At 39.2% G+C, this 15,566-nt stretch overlaps 2 protein-coding genes across 2 annotated transcripts; one reads left to right on the forward strand and one right to left on the reverse strand.

The window, feature by feature from the left end:
- Positions 1-404: 404 nt before the first annotated feature.
- LOC145468293 (uncharacterized) lies at positions 405-7,313 on the forward strand. Its single transcript, XM_081451985.1, has 2 exons — positions 405-759; positions 4,940-7,313. Exon 2 carries the CDS (start codon positions 5,086-5,088, stop codon positions 6,088-6,090), a length of 1,005 nt encoding a protein of 334 aa, XP_081308111.1. The 5' UTR covers positions 405-759; positions 4,940-5,085; the 3' UTR covers positions 6,091-7,313.
- Positions 7,314-7,393: 80 nt separating this feature from the next.
- Positions 7,394-15,034, reverse strand: LOC145468268 (voltage-gated potassium channel KCNC1-like). The gene is made up of 2 exons (XM_081451956.1): positions 14,270-15,034; positions 7,394-10,126 (listed from the first exon to the last, which is right to left on the reverse strand). Exons 1-2 carry the CDS (start codon positions 14,771-14,773, stop codon positions 8,522-8,524), a joined length of 2,109 nt encoding a protein of 702 aa, XP_081308082.1. The 5' UTR covers positions 14,774-15,034; the 3' UTR covers positions 7,394-8,521.
- Positions 15,035-15,566: the final 532 nt, after the last annotated feature.

A 15,566-nucleotide genomic window follows, 5' to 3' on the forward strand; every position in this document is an offset into this window, starting at 1 on the left:
GACGTCACTAAAATTCGAACTACAAAACTATTGATCTTCCTGAGATTTTACTTAAATGATGTATAAGAGCAGCAGAAAACTAATATCCATACAAATTTTCGCTCCGAATGGGCTCTTGGTTTTGTGATACACTACGCTTGAATTTCTAAGCTTTTGCGTGACGCGGCATTTACACGACGGCCTGGAGAGCTGTCATCATGATTAAAAAAGTGACTTATTTCGGGGAACTTGGCTATCTGAGCAGTTCATGTCTTAGAAAAAGTATTATTTTAATGTTTTAGAGTTCCTCGAGGGATAAATTCACGCTTTTGTAGCAAACCTCAGCGACAGCCGTTTCTGTTGGTTTCCGGCCGCCATGTTGGTGCCCATACGGATGGGCACCAGCATGGCGTCGCCATACAAATCTCTATAAATTTGGGTAAAATATTTCTCCGCATATCTCGCACAAGAAAAATTGCTGTGACCAGAATTTTGGCGAGAGTCTTTGCATAATTACCTTCTTTCATTTCCCAGATTCTGGACTTAATCCATTGACCGGTTTTGATTTTTATTTTGAATTGCGTGACACTGAAAACCAGCAATAGTTTTGTACTTTGAATTTTGGTGACGTCATGTGAAAACCAGCTATACTACCCAGTCCCCACCAATGTCCCCACCTTGAAATCCTACTGAAATCCACGGTTGAGAGATTGGGGTCTAGTGTAATCATCCTATGTCGGCCGTTATTTCAGTCGAAGACCCCGTTGCTGGTTTATAAAGGTAAGAAAGTCTATAAGACTGCATTTTTCATGTCTAGCTAAGATATAGAATACAGCGTCACTTCTTTTCATCTCATGGGATATAAAAATCAGTAGAGTCTGTGTTTTATAATGTAGCAATTTACCGTAAAGCCCTCGGCTTATAACTTCGTCATGGCTTTTAGATGGGGTATCTGAAAAACTAAGACCTAAGATCTAAGATCTAAGACCTAAGACCCCCTCCGAATCTCGAAAACTGAAACCTAAGACCCCTTCCGAATCTCAAAAGCTAAGGCCTAAGATCCCCTCCGAAACTCAAAATCTAAGACCTGAGTTTGCTTTAATATGAGACTAAAATCAACAACTGTTTGCTTTCGAAGATCTGTCTCCTGTTCAATCAATGAATCTTTCATATTTCCAGACATGGGACTCTGTCATTGTTCAGGACGATATAATAGGGTTCGAGGACGACAAAATGATAAACATTTCATTCACAACAACGACAATGATTTATTTACAACGACAGCAACATAATCGGAGACGAAAAGAGGTGACAGGTCAGTCTGGATCAAATGTAACACAGCAGTGTTATGTGCACGAGTTTTGGTGCGAACAGACACACTATTTTACGTGCATTAGTAGGTGTTAATTTTAACAGCTTTATGTGGGTAAACGGCCTGCAAAAATTGAATGTGACTTCATAAATTTCTCAGGTTTATTTTACCACGCAAATTAAGTGAACAATTTTATCTTAAGTAGTGATAAGTTAATAAAGATGGTGAATTTTAAGCTCGGTAGTGGGACAAAGAAAAATTCTGAGTCCACGACAGGAATCGAACCCATGACCTCCCGAACACCGGGCGGGCGCTCTATCCACTGAGCTACGAGAACTCATGAAGAGCAAGGTCATTTAACTGAGTTCATATATGATAGGTGTCCTGCATACTGCTAGGATCAACGCTATTGAATTCATCGTGAGTAGTGATAAGTTAATAAAGATGGTGAATTTTAAGCTCAGTAATGAAATGTGAAGGTCAATTAATCAACATGACACGAGCGTGGGACAAAGAAAAAGTATGCAGGACACCTATCATATATGAACTCAGTTAAATGACCTTGCTCTCCATGAGTTCTCGTAGCTCAGTGGATAGAGCGCCCGCCCGGTGTTCGGGAGGTCATGGGTTCGATTCCTGTCGGGGACTCAGAATTTTTCTTTGTCCCACGCTCGTGTCATGTTGATTAATTCACCTTCACATTTCATTACCGAGCTTAAAATTCACCATCTTTATTAACTTATCACTACTCACGATGAATTCGATAGCATTGATCCTAGCAGTATGCAGGACACCTATCATATATGAACTCAGTTAAATGACCTTGCTCTTCATGAGTTCTCGTAGCTCAGTGGATAGAGCGCCCGCCCGGTGTTCGGAGGTCATGGGTTCGATTCCTGTCGGGGACTCAGAATTTTTCTTTGTCCCACGCTCGTGTCATGTTGATTAATTCACCTTCACAATTTTATCTTAGTGTCCGACAACTGGAAACAGTATAATTCCCAACCTTGTTTCCAGGGTCTCTCATCTTACTGCTCCAGGGGGCAGTAAAATGAGAGATCCTGTGAATGAGGTTGTATAATTTCTTCAGCAGTCTAAAATTTTGACAGATTTTCGATGGGAAGTCTACTCAACTGAGTTTGTTTCTAAGTGCCAAGCGAGTTCAAAAATTTCAAGAGCTTGAGCAGACTAGAAAATCACTATGTTCTCGACACTTGGTTTTGGTTGTGTGGTGGACAAATCTTCTGAGCTTGGGCATACTGAAAATAATTGTGGTCAGCCATGTTTATTTCGTTCAGACTCATACTCACAGATACAGGCTTTAAAATTTAAGCCGATTGATGTTCATAAAATAACGTGACAGCCGAGTCTAACCTGTCCGAACAGGAAATATCAGAGATTTCGAAAGCATACTAGGTCTTAGTTTTTGAGAATCAGAGGGTGTCTTCAGTCTTAGCTTTTGAGATTCAGAGGGAGTCTTAGGTTTTAATTTTTGAGATTCGAAGGGGATCCTGGGTCTTAAATTTTGAGATTTGGAGAGGGTCTTACATCTTTTAGATGGTCTAAGAAAAGGAGGGGCTTATATCTGAGGGGGCTAAAAACCCGAATAAGAAAATCATTTTGAAACGAGTTATAGCTGTGTTGATCAAAATAGGTTTTTCATCTACTGGTTTTTAATTAAGTTAATTAAAACATGATGATAAAACAAAATCAAAACAAGGAAAACTAGAGGGGGGCTTATGCCTGGGGGGGGGGGGGGTATGACCGGATTAATTTGGAGGGTACAGGTAGATGGGCCTTGAACTGGGCCTTTAACTGGGGGGGGGGGGGGGCTTATAAATGGAGGGGTTTATAAGCAACAGTTTAAGGTATACCATAGATGGTTTTTCGGGCTTTGAGGTGCACCATACAGTGTAGATTCCTGTATTTCCTATCATTGTTTTCAACATGATTCAAGGGACTAAAACTAGCAGTGATAATTAAGAATAAATATTACAAAAGTGTGATGGTCTTAAGGAATGACTATTGCACACATTGATCAGATGTGTTGAATTGTTGTAGTTACTAATGATTTTGTTTCATTTTTAATAAAATGTCAACCGGTCAGTGTAAAACACAGTCTGCAGACTGCTGACAGACTATGGACTGCAGACTAGAGACCGGGGGTAAAATGCAGTGTTATTTTCATTATCAAGTGCTAACCAGAAACAGGCTAAACTGGCCATTATTCATGCTAATCAGAGTGAAATGCTGCAGTCTGGGTGGCCTGAATAGCACCCCCATTAGCCTGAATATTTTGTGGGTTAGCCTGCCAGAATAATGCTTGGGTTAGTCTGTTTTACAGTTAACATTCAATAATGGAAATGGTAACATGATGCAGTAATTTAAGAGTCTGGAATTTGCAGTCTGCATTTTACCCTCAGTCTGCATTTTATCCTGGGCATTCTGGAGTACACAGTCCATGGTCTTCACTTTACATTGACTGAGATGAAAATGTAAAAGTGCTCGCACTAGTTTAAACAGTGTGCTTTTTGAGAGTACAATGCACACAGCTTATGCCAACATCAGCCATTTTTCTGTATGTGCAGTTAAGGTCATTACAGAACTCACCATACTGAAACAACAGAGCTCTACCACAAAATTAACAATGGCCCCCGAGTGGTGTGTATATTTATTGGAGGAATTCTTATGCTCTTTGAAAAAGAATTGGCAAACCATTAATGCAGTCGTGCATGATCCATGAGGTCCTAACTGATAACATGACCTAAGAGACCTGGAAGAATAAGACCTGTTTGAAGCCCATTCTCTGAGAAAAATGTGAAGCTAAATATTGTAAACCCAAATACAAAAAGAGCCTTGATCTTGCTTGATAAAAGGTCTTGATAAAGCCTCCAAGGTATTAAAGAAACCGCCAGTGAAGCTGGGAGAGATGCTCCTCTGGGGATTGTGTTTTACCCAACATTACTTTCCGGCTCTCTTCACTTTATTGCCTGCTTTATTACAGACAAAATGATTCTTTTATTTGGAAACTAGTATGTTTAATGAGTACCACTACACAGTCGGTGTTTAATAGTTTTAAGTAACAAAAAACAGAGAAACACTTGTGGCTGATTTTAGTAGTGTATTCTGATGAAAACAACAGTGCATTGACTGGTTAAGGGTTATCTACAGAATACAGTGTCGTGAAAGCTATTCAAATAACTGGTCAAATTGTAGAACTAATGTGCAGTGAAAATGAATATTGTCATTATGATGTGTTGATTTTGTCAAAATTCATCTTCAGTGACATGACTCTGTAGTGTCAGAGTAGCCATGATTAACACCCTTTCATCATTTTTATCACCAAAATCTCATGAGACAGAATGGTTAAGGTGGATCAAAACAGTTTTCAGCATTTTCCAAGATGTATATTTTGATGGGTCATTACAACTACTCGATATTGGCTGATGCCAAATTCATGGCATCAAAAAACTGGGTGAGTTCAGAGCCACCTTAAATTTTCGAAAATTTAAGGTGGCTCTGAACCTACCTAAGATGCCTTGGAACACCAATGAAAACATGTAAATCGGACGAATTAAGTCGGGTTTGCAATGGACTGCCCGTTAAGTGACAAAACCTTATGTGATATTTTCTTTTTCATTTCGGTAGGAATATATGGGGAAACATCTATAGTGACAACACAGTTGCAAAAATACCCTGAAAGGGAATCAAGTTCAATATCCAGGTTAGCTTACAAAGAAATTTGACGTAAAGCGGCCTAAAATTTAGACGAATAAAAATCTGGTTTGATAAATATGGCGACGACGATACGAGCGAAAGCAAACGAATGCAAGTATTGCGGCCAGGTGTTTGCTCAAATATCAGCTTATAAGGAACATGAACGAACTCACTCAGGGATCAAGCCGTGTTCATGCAAGCATTGTAAAAAGTGTTATAGCCGGTCACCAGATTGCAAGCAACATGAACGAACTCACACAGGAGAGAAGCCATATTCATGCAAGCATTGTAAAAAGTGCTTTAGCCGATTAGCAGATTCCAAGAGACATGAACGAACTCACACAGGAGAGAAGCCATATTCATGCAAGCATTGTAAAAAGTGCTTTAGCACGCTGTCAAATTGCAAGCAACATGAACGAACTCACACAGGAGAGAAGCCGTATTCATGCAAGTATTGTAAAAGGGGCTTTAGTCAGCAATCAAATTGCAATAGACATGAACGAATTCACACAGGAGAGAAGCCGTATTCATGCAAGCATTGTAAAAAGTGCTTTAGCCAGTTATCAGATTGTAAGCAACATGAACGAATTCACATGGGAGAGAAGCCGTATACATGCAAGCATTGTGGTAAGTGCTTTAGCCGATCATCACAGTGCATGGTACATGAGCGAATTCACACGGGAGAGAAGCCTTATTCATGCAAACTTTGTAAAAAGTGCTTTAGCACGCTTTCAAATTTCAAGCGACATGACCGAACTCACACAGGAGAGAAGCCGTATTCATGCAGGCATTGTAATAAGTGCTTCAGCCAATCATCAAATTGCAAGCAGCATGAAGAAAAACACGCAATACATGTAGACAGTTCGTTAAAACGCAACCAGCGTGGCCAGAACCGAAAACTTAGAAGACATCTGGAGGAGCCAACGACTACTCAAGGTAGCAAAAAGTATGGTAAGTTGTTTTCTTCGACGGCAGAAAATTTAAGCCAAGTTGAAAGCCTCACCTGTTGGATCTGTCAGGAAGAATTTAGTAATGAGACATGTCTCATCCATCATTACGATGATCATATGAGATCAAAATGACGCTTGTGTAAACCTTGCCATTAGCTTTTTTCGTCCTTGTTTATAATAATGTTGGTTAGGTTAAAAGGGCTAGGTCACACAATTATAGGCAGTTTCAGCACTGATCAAACGGTCATAGAATTAGCTAAAACGTCACAATAACGGCTCAAAACTATAGAAGAACTCAAACAAAACATAGGAAAGCCAAGAAGGGACATGGATGGACAAAACTGGAGAGGATTAAAATGGATTGCATTTGGCTAAATTTGAAAACCGTTGGCCCGACTTTTTTGCAAGCTTATCTCAGTTTATATCAAAATGCATTTCCACAGCTGGAAAATCATTCTCATCTGTTATGTGGCCGTGATTTTGCAAATGAAAGACTCCAGCTCTGCTAATTTAACATTTAGAACTCATCATGGACAAAATTAAACAAAATTACCTAAAATAGCGTGACCTAGCCCCTTTAACCACGACATAAAGCTTTCAAAGTCTGTTTAAGTTCGTGCTTCCAGAATGGTGGTGATTTTTTTCTTTTGAAGCACCAAATTAAGGCAGCAGTGAAATGGTCAAAGTACTTTAAAGCAAACGTAACCTCCAGAGATGAATTGTACGTTTTTCCTTTTTGGCTGAAAACAATTGAATTTAATTTAAAATATTCCATTTGCTACTTTGCCTGTACAAAATGTTTTTCAGGTTATAATAGACGTAATGCACAAAGGTAGATTGAGCGGTTTTCACTTTAATGTCGAAAAGTAATTGGTTTCGCATCAAGTACGCTACACGATTGGCTTAAAAAACTCGCGCCACTTTTAGCCGCCCAGTCAGAAGTAAAACCAAAACCAATCGTGACCACTCGCACACGTTTTCCCGCGCTTCGCGCCAGCTACATATAATTACTGGGAGTAGAGACTGGTTTTCTGGACTGTCTCACTGTTGCGATTGGCCAGAGTGATTACTTTTGGTCTGGTTTACGACACTCAATAACAATTGAAAGCCATTCTGTAGTGTCTTGATCATAACTTGTTAATTTTCTTCAAAACTGCCGTAAACGCTCACTTTTCTCACGGTTTCTTAATTTTATTTTACTTTCAATTAGGTATTATGGATCATTTTATCATTTAATATGAGTGATTTACAATTCAAGAAGTAATCGTACTCATAGTTTTAATTCGCCCTCGCGCTCATCCGATTTTGAAATTACTCGTGCAATTACTCCCTGAATTTTACTCCGCTCGGTCCAATTACTATTACTAATCATTTAATTATTGCCGGGTCAGTAAATAACAGATGTCATGTGAATAGAGGCCAGTGTTGTTTATTATATTTATTTATTTATTTATTTATTTTTTCATCTATGTATTTATTAATAGACCATTTTACAGTTGTGTGCTTAGTGGTCTGGCCTTTGAATGGCAGCGAGGCTGGAGGTGACCTTGTTTTGATACAGTCCTTACTGCTTTTGTTGTGTAAATTTAGTTGCTCTTATGCTAACTAGCTGGCATTTAAATGAGAAAAGCAGAGAGGTCTGTATCAAAGTAAGGCCACTTCCAGCCTCGCTTGCATTCATGGCCAGGTAGCTAAGCAAACAACTGTAGAATGGCCTATTAATGTATTAACTATTTATTTGCGTTCTCTGATTGACCGGTTCTTTCCATAATGCATTGCCATTCTTCATAAGTTTTATTTTCAAGCCTGTCTCAGTTTTGAAAGCTAATTTCCAAAGTCGAAGAGTTTGATAAAAATCAAGATCTGCTAGTCGTGAAAAACGAACCTGCGTTCTCAACAGAGCAGCATTAATCGAGCCCGCAAGCACTTATAACTTACATTTCATTTTCCCGCACAGCGGTCACTTGAACGACGCAAGCGCAGTTCCTACCAAAACTGCCGCCACCAAATTATGCTTTTTTTTTTCTAAAATTACTCTGCTCGAGGAAGCGTACTCTCTGTACGCCAAATACCGTCCACGCGTTGATAATTTGAAATTATTATCGACCTATTTTCGTCACTTGTTTCTCTGGAAACTTTTTTGCGCTTAAACATAGTCTTCATTTCATTAAATTTTCTCGACACTGAACTTGTACCCGGGTGGGGAGGGGGGCGGGGGGAATCCCATTTAAACAGGACCGGGATGTTTGTCGTACCTTTTAGGGGTTAAAAAAGTGGATTTGGTAGGCGTCAAGCTTCAAAAGGTCCCACAGCAGGAGCTTTCGCGAAAAAAGTCAGTGACACTGATTTGTTGCTGTAGAATTAGCACCTCTTAAGGGTGAGAAACATTTCCAATCACGCCCACAAAACAAGGTCTTGGTACTTCTTTTCTTTTAGAAAATTTCCGACAAGCACCCCCGTCCTTTCCGTATGGGAGTCTCTCGCGGGAAATTTTATTATCGTTGGGCTTTTGTATTTGACCGCTAGGTGCGTTACTGACTTAAACAGTGAGCTTTTAAATTAATTAAGCTTTAAATCCGTTTGCAAGGTCATGCTCGTTTCCCTTTCCCGTTCTGTGGTGGCTATCCCTCACCACCGTCGACGACATTTCACTCTTATCAATACTGTTTTCACTAGGTAAGTTTAGAACACCAGCCTTGTCCAACCGAGTCATCTCAACGCCAACTTTAAACGAGGGCACAGAGTATATTTGAGATGGGGATAAACTTTGAGGACTTTCTAACTCCAAAGCAGGATTTTTATAACTCCCCCGCGCGTCCGCGGGTGACACGCGGGCCTTGTTCCCGCGGGAACTTTGGGGGCGCCCGTTTTTCTGCGGAGAATTTTCAGTTTTTAATTCCACCCATGACCTGGATAGAGAGCTACTGGATTTTTTACGACGGGATGAAGGGATGGTGGTGGACATTTTCTTTCTCTTCTTCGTTCCACGGCGTTCGGAAAGAACCGACGGAGGTCTCGTGTCTTCTTCAATGATTTCCTCGCTCTCGTGCATCGAGTTTATAAGTGTGAAATTTCTGGGGAGGGCGGAAATAGTAGGAAGTTCCTCCATTTCATGAGCCGATGGCAAATGAGCGATCTTTTCTGATCTGTTGTCCACATCCCCGCTTCCCACTGTTTCTTTTGTGGTTGGACTTTCTATCTTTGTTTCGCTCTCGCTTTCATTTTCATTTTCTTCTTCATTACACGTGTCATCTCGACGAACCTTGTTTCTCTCGTACTTGCTTGGACCGATATACACATCACCATGAGCAAAAAGAGTGTTTCGAGAGCGTCGATGATAGCGCCTAAACTTAGTAGCCGAGCCTTCTCTTGACTCCTGGGTCAACACCTCCGGCAATTGCCCGTTCTGTTGTAATGACGTGGTGCTGGTTGGTGACTGACCATGTCTAGGGTTCACGCGCAGTTTAGCCTCACAAATTAAGCGTCGCTTTTTCTTCGGTAGGCTAAGCCTGGCTTGTGCATGGGAGTAATACGTGGAGAAATTATTTCCTATCACAGAGACAGGCAAAGCTACGATGAGCACGCCGAAAATGGCGCATATTCCACCAATGATCCTACCAGGGATTGTCTTAGGCACCATGTCACCATAGCCAACGGTTGTCATGGTGATAATCGCCCACCAAAATGCTTCTGGGATACTTTGAAAATCAGGTTCACTTCCCTGTTTGGTTTCGATCTCGAATAAAACGCTGGAAAATACCACAACTGGAATTAGCAAGATTATCAAAAGAAGGATAAGTTCTCTGAAGCTCGCTTTGAGCGATTGCACGATAATCTGCAAACCGCTTGTAAAAGCGAACACTTTCAATGCACGGAATGTTCGTATGAGCCTCACCGCTCGCAGAAAGTTTAGGTTTCCACTACCAAGAATGATGTTTTCGTAAAATGGAAGCAGGGATATCAAATCGACCCAGGTCATGATTTCCTTAAAGAAAGCGATCTTGTCGGGGCAAAATATCAACCTGGCTCCAAATTCCAGCGTGAACCAGGCACAGAAGGCGTACTCAAACCCTTGAATGTATTTATTATTTTGGTCCTTTACAACCGACCAGGCACACATTGAAGCAACCGAGGCTAGAATCATGAACAGGGACACCATAGCAAACACCTGAAGAAAATAAACAAATTAAATGTGAAGGTAAGTTGGGTTGAATGTTCCTAAAGTAGATACAGTGAACACCCCGTTAATAGGGCCACATCGTAATTGCGGCCGCTTTGTTCTGGCCCAAACAAAAGCTCAGTCAGTCATTTTGTTATTTAAAGAACCCCTTGAATCCGGCCACCCGTTAACACGGCCCCGCTGGAGACTGTACTTATTGGCAGGTATATTTATTAGTCTTTTGTTAAGTGTTCTATTGAACTACTGTTTTCGGTTGGTTTGGCTGAGCACATTGCAAAACTGTTTCTTAAAAAATTGATGAGCTGGACAACAACAACACCAAAAAAAAAAAAAAAAACTGCGCCCGAACAACCATAGAAAACAAAACAACAACAAAAACTTATAGTAAGAATGAAAAACGTTCTCTTGTTAAAAAGATTAAAAACATTTAAAACATTTTTTAATCGTTTAAGACTGATAGGCGAAACTTCATGTTTTAACTCCTTTTTAACCAGAGAAAGTTTTTGTTAAAAGAAAGTTAAACGTCGAGTTTATAGTTGCGATGCACTCGGCTACAGCTAGCTAGTTTTCAAACATGCCACTTAAACTGAAAGAAAGAAATATTGCAAATAAACATAATAGGGTTAAAAATTTCAACTGATGAGAGGCAGACCAGCTGGCTATTTACAAGCATGACCGAGGAGCTGAACTAGGTTCTACCAAGAAACAACTCCAGTTAAGTGGTCAGAGCGGGACTTGAACCCGCGACGTCCGGTTTTCAAGTCCGGCGGCCTCACCACTCGGCCACGCTGTCTTATCCTGGTTAATGCTCCGTTTTTGTGAACAACAACTTGCATGTGCTATATGTAACAGGACGCCAGTTTTAGAAAGCGTTGAATGTTGTCCGTCAGTACGTACGTGGCATGTTGGATAATCTAGTGTTCTTTCGAGTGAGGCCTTTGATTATTGTATTTTGTCAAGTCAATGTTTTAAGCTTTCGCCGATCGACGGCATCATCGATCAGGGATAGAAAATATTTCGCTCTAAAACTATATATTGTAAGGCGGGTAATGATGTGTGCAAGTTTTCGTATGCACGACTGATGAGTTTAAATAATACGTCATATATAGGAAAACTGAAGAAAATCTTCGAATCCCTTTTCTTTTAATCTAGCAGCAGGAATCTTTTTTACAAGTGTTTTTTTTTCTAACAAAAGGGGTCATCCTGCGAAATATTATGTATATGTATGTATGTATGTATTGGCATTATCGGACAATCTAGTTCATATTATCATCATTACCACTGAACCATTTATTCAACATTGTTAAGAAGGAATCCTCCACAAGTGCGAGTAACTGAGGTGGACAAAAATTGTACCAAGGTCATTTACATTGTTTTACAAACTTCTGTACGAGTGTTTTACATATCTTCTCAAAAGAAATCATTTCTAACAACACTAAATGACGAAAACAAATTTTGAAGTTCATATGAAACATGAGGTACTGGTGAAATGAAGCTGATGATGAAATTTTACCTGTGATGTGACAGTTTCCCTGAACTTTGAAATTTCACATTTTCTCGAGTCCCCATGGTAAATTTTATTGATGTTATTTCAGCGATTATTTATATGTTTGGCTTTTAGAAAATACAGAAAGGATTGTAATATACTTAAAGTTACTCTAGTACAGGGTTTTTGTCCATTAAAAGCTGATTTTCCCTCGGATTTCGTCTTAATAGTTTTTGCAACGTCCAAAAATTTCGCTGACCATACGCTTTCATTATTCCATTACCTTTTTGTTTCTTGATTTTGATTGCGCAAATGCGGAAGTGTTGGTTGGGGGCCCAAGAAAATTGTTTCCGCTTACAGTTCCGCGCAGCCGTTCATATAATTTATTGCGACAACTTTTCATCAGGCATTCTTTTCAAATTCTTCCCGGAACCTCAGTCAATTTTAAGAAATTGCTGGAAATGTCGCCCGGTTTACTCTAAAGAAAATATATTAAGGGGTGTTTTCCCAGTGTGCGGTGCTGGTAAATAAGGGGTGACAAATTCATCCTGTGAAAAATTAGATATTCGAATTCTGCTCACATTTGCACTACGTAGGAGGACTAATTGTACGCTTGCGGCGAAAGTCTGAGACTTTAGACTCTTTTTTTTAAATATCTTTTATAAGAATATTGGGGCTGAAATTTGCGAAATCTTAAGAATACTTTAGGAATAAACCTGAGGATAAAATTTTGAAAAGAATATAATTTTGTATGTTGAAAATTTGTAAATATAATACAATAATATGTTAAATTTACGTAAACCGTTTAACATTCTTCCTTTTTCTAAACGGAGAAAAAAAAGTACTAGCCAAAAAGGAACAAAAACAGCGCTAGCCGTATGTTTGATGCTAACACATTTCTGCAAGACGTTATGTGCGTCATATCAGGCCTCTATGCCTGCAGGCTGGTTCCAAAATTACGTACTTTAACACCATCCAGACACCAAATACATTCGAAAACAGAAACGTCATACGCTGTAATCTAAGAATGTTCAGTGGAATATTTTCAAGAAAATATTCATGAAAATACTTTTCAGCCTAAAATCGGCAGAAAAATGAGATCATTTAGCCTCGGCCGGAAAAAAACAATGTTTCTATAAAAAAAAAAAAAGAGAGTGTGTATTTACTGCACGCGCATAAAAACAATTTTGTTATTAGATGAACTTTCGTTTCCAAATTTGATGTCGATGCGAACCTAGCCTTAAATTAATTTGACACGTTCGCTTCTGAGCATTATGTGGTAGGTTGTGGCTAGCCACTTAGAATACATAAGTCTTTATATTTATTTGCAGAGGTTAAAATCTTAAGGGTATCACGGCCGTCATTGAAACTTGAACACACACAGAAAACAAGAATTGGCGTCTCTAATTTCAAAGTTTGATTTGTAAATATATATCTTGTCTGAGTTTTACGGTCGATAAGTATTCCTGCAAGAGATAATTCAACAAGCCACTAAAATTAATTCCAAAGTGGTTAAAAGAGGCGTGATTCACCATGACGAAGAAACTTTTCTTTTCATTTTACAGCAAAACTAGCCTGTAAGGTCAGTTTAATTTTCGTCCATTTACGATTTTACGTCTTTCGCTACTTCCAAGGTTTGTAAGGATTAGATAATAACAAAGCAATACTGATCTGATAGCAGACTTCGGTAGATAAAATAAACTACAGCTGAAGACCCTTCACTGGGAAACTAAACAGCTGCATAACAAAAAAAGGAAGACTCTAATAGGTTCGTCAAGTTGTTTTTGTTCGTAATTTTTTATTCATTTTTTTTAAACACCGGAGGTTTCTGGAAAGATCTCTACACTTTTGACCGTTTACCTATTTTCCCAGCCTGAATTATTTTCTCTAACAATTAGTTTCCATAAATACGGAACTGGACCGCTTAATCTAGAATTCCCGCTGGTAAAAACCAGCCGCCCTAATTTAAAAGTTGAACAAAGTGAGTAGACATTGAAAAACATGACTATGCAAAAAACACAAAGGCTATAAAAATATTGGAATATTAAAGCATTAATGCTTTCAATTCGCTTCCAATGGGAAACTTTTATATATAGTTTTGCGTGCAAATAAGCAGGGCTAAACTTAAGGGGATTAAGATCGCATCAACCACATTTATAATTCTTCAAAAAACATTAAACTAGCCAAATTCGTCCATCTACACAAAAAGCCCCTGGATTTGCCAGCACTCCACGAAATCCTGCTTAAGAACATATTTTACGTAATTTTAATATTGCTGTTTATATTTAATAATTCCTATTGTGTACAGGCGTTGTTTTTTTGTGTATTTATTCAGAGGTCGTGGGCAAAATAAATAATTCCCCATGTATTCAACTTGCATTACGATAATTCAATTCATGGCGTCTTGTTTTATCAGAATAGATTTTTTACGTAAGGTAGGAAAATATTAAAACATTCGCGGGTTCATAAAGGATGAGAACACTGGATTAGTGGAATGAAATACCGGTTAAGAAGCTAAAATCCAATATTTCTTCAGCAGCACTGGCAAAATTGAAAATGAGATTGTTTTCGGGATGGATTTAGAACTTTACTTTGCTGAAAAAAATTCAAAAAAATTCTACGTTTTTCTAAATATGTTTCGCTACCTTTGCCCTGGTTGATGAGTGAGCATCATCGAGCACAGCCCAAATCTTTGGTCGGTAGATTGTCCAACATGAAAGCGATGACATTTGGCGATACGATGAATCTAAATCTGGGGACGAATTATCATCGTCATCATCCGAATCCTCAAACTCAGGTCCGACAAAATCTTTCAAATTTTTCTCAGCATCTCGATGTTGACTGTAGTACGGCCAACAACACGCTTCCATCTCTTTTTCTTCGATTCCCCAGAATGTTAGCTCCTCTTCAAAAAGCGGTCCGCAAAAATCCCTGGGAGCGTGCAACTGGCCCGTGCGATAATAGTTGAGAATGATACCGAATATTTTAGGGTTTCGGTCGAAAAAATATTCTTGCTTGGTATCCCCGTTAATGAAACTCCCCGCCAGCCAAGCCAACCTGGTATCGGGAATAGTTTGTAGAGTGCTTGCATATGTTTCATGGCGTTTTCCTCCAACGTTGATTATAATTCTGTCACTTTCGGTATCCATAGTTGCAGACAGAGATGCGAGACAACCAAGCGAGAAATCGCAATAACTTGTTCTTTCGCGAATTGTTCGACTGAGCAGTGGTATTGAAAGTGTTCTTGTCAAACTGCGAAATTCGTTGCGTGAAAATCCTCGATGATAAACTTCATTTGGCCTCGAGGTATTCGTGGGAACATGAAGGCACACAAACGCACAGCTACTGACGGATATTAAACTTACTTCTCTGAAACATGATTGACAGCTGTCTATTTTCCAAAACAGGTGATATTGGCAAAAAGAACCGCATATTCATTCAAAGGCCAAAGCTTTGTTTGAAAGAAATAATAAAGATATATGTGCATAGTCACCAATAAGAGTGGGTTTTTTTTCCCATAACGTTGAAAAATTTATGAGTTTACTTAGGAAATTTTCGATTCGCCTTCTATCATAGCCTCAGAGGAGATAGAGAAACAATAGTGAAACGAGAGGAGATGCCATATTGACAATTCATCTTGCAACTCGTGTCGTTGATAAACGAAAGCTGTCATCCGTTGTCGCTTATGCAAACAGTGAATTTCGACATGTAAATTACGCCAGTTGAGAAATGGCAGTAGACACATTTGCTTTTAGCGTCAGCCATATGAGTATAAAGGACTTATTCTCCTGCCGCGGTTTTGCTCAGAAAAGCTTTCAAATTGCAGCATACAATTTTTATACCGCCGAATTAAAATCACACTGTCCATCTAAAATGTACGAAGAATATTGATTTGGCATGTCTAATTGTTTTATTTCCAGGGCACATTTCGTGTTAAAATAG

Source organism: Orbicella franksi, chromosome 14, assembly GCF_964199315.1.
Source record: "Orbicella franksi chromosome 14, jaOrbFran1.1, whole genome shotgun sequence".
In the NCBI taxonomy this organism is placed as follows: Eukaryota; Metazoa; Cnidaria; class Anthozoa; order Scleractinia; family Merulinidae; genus Orbicella; species Orbicella franksi.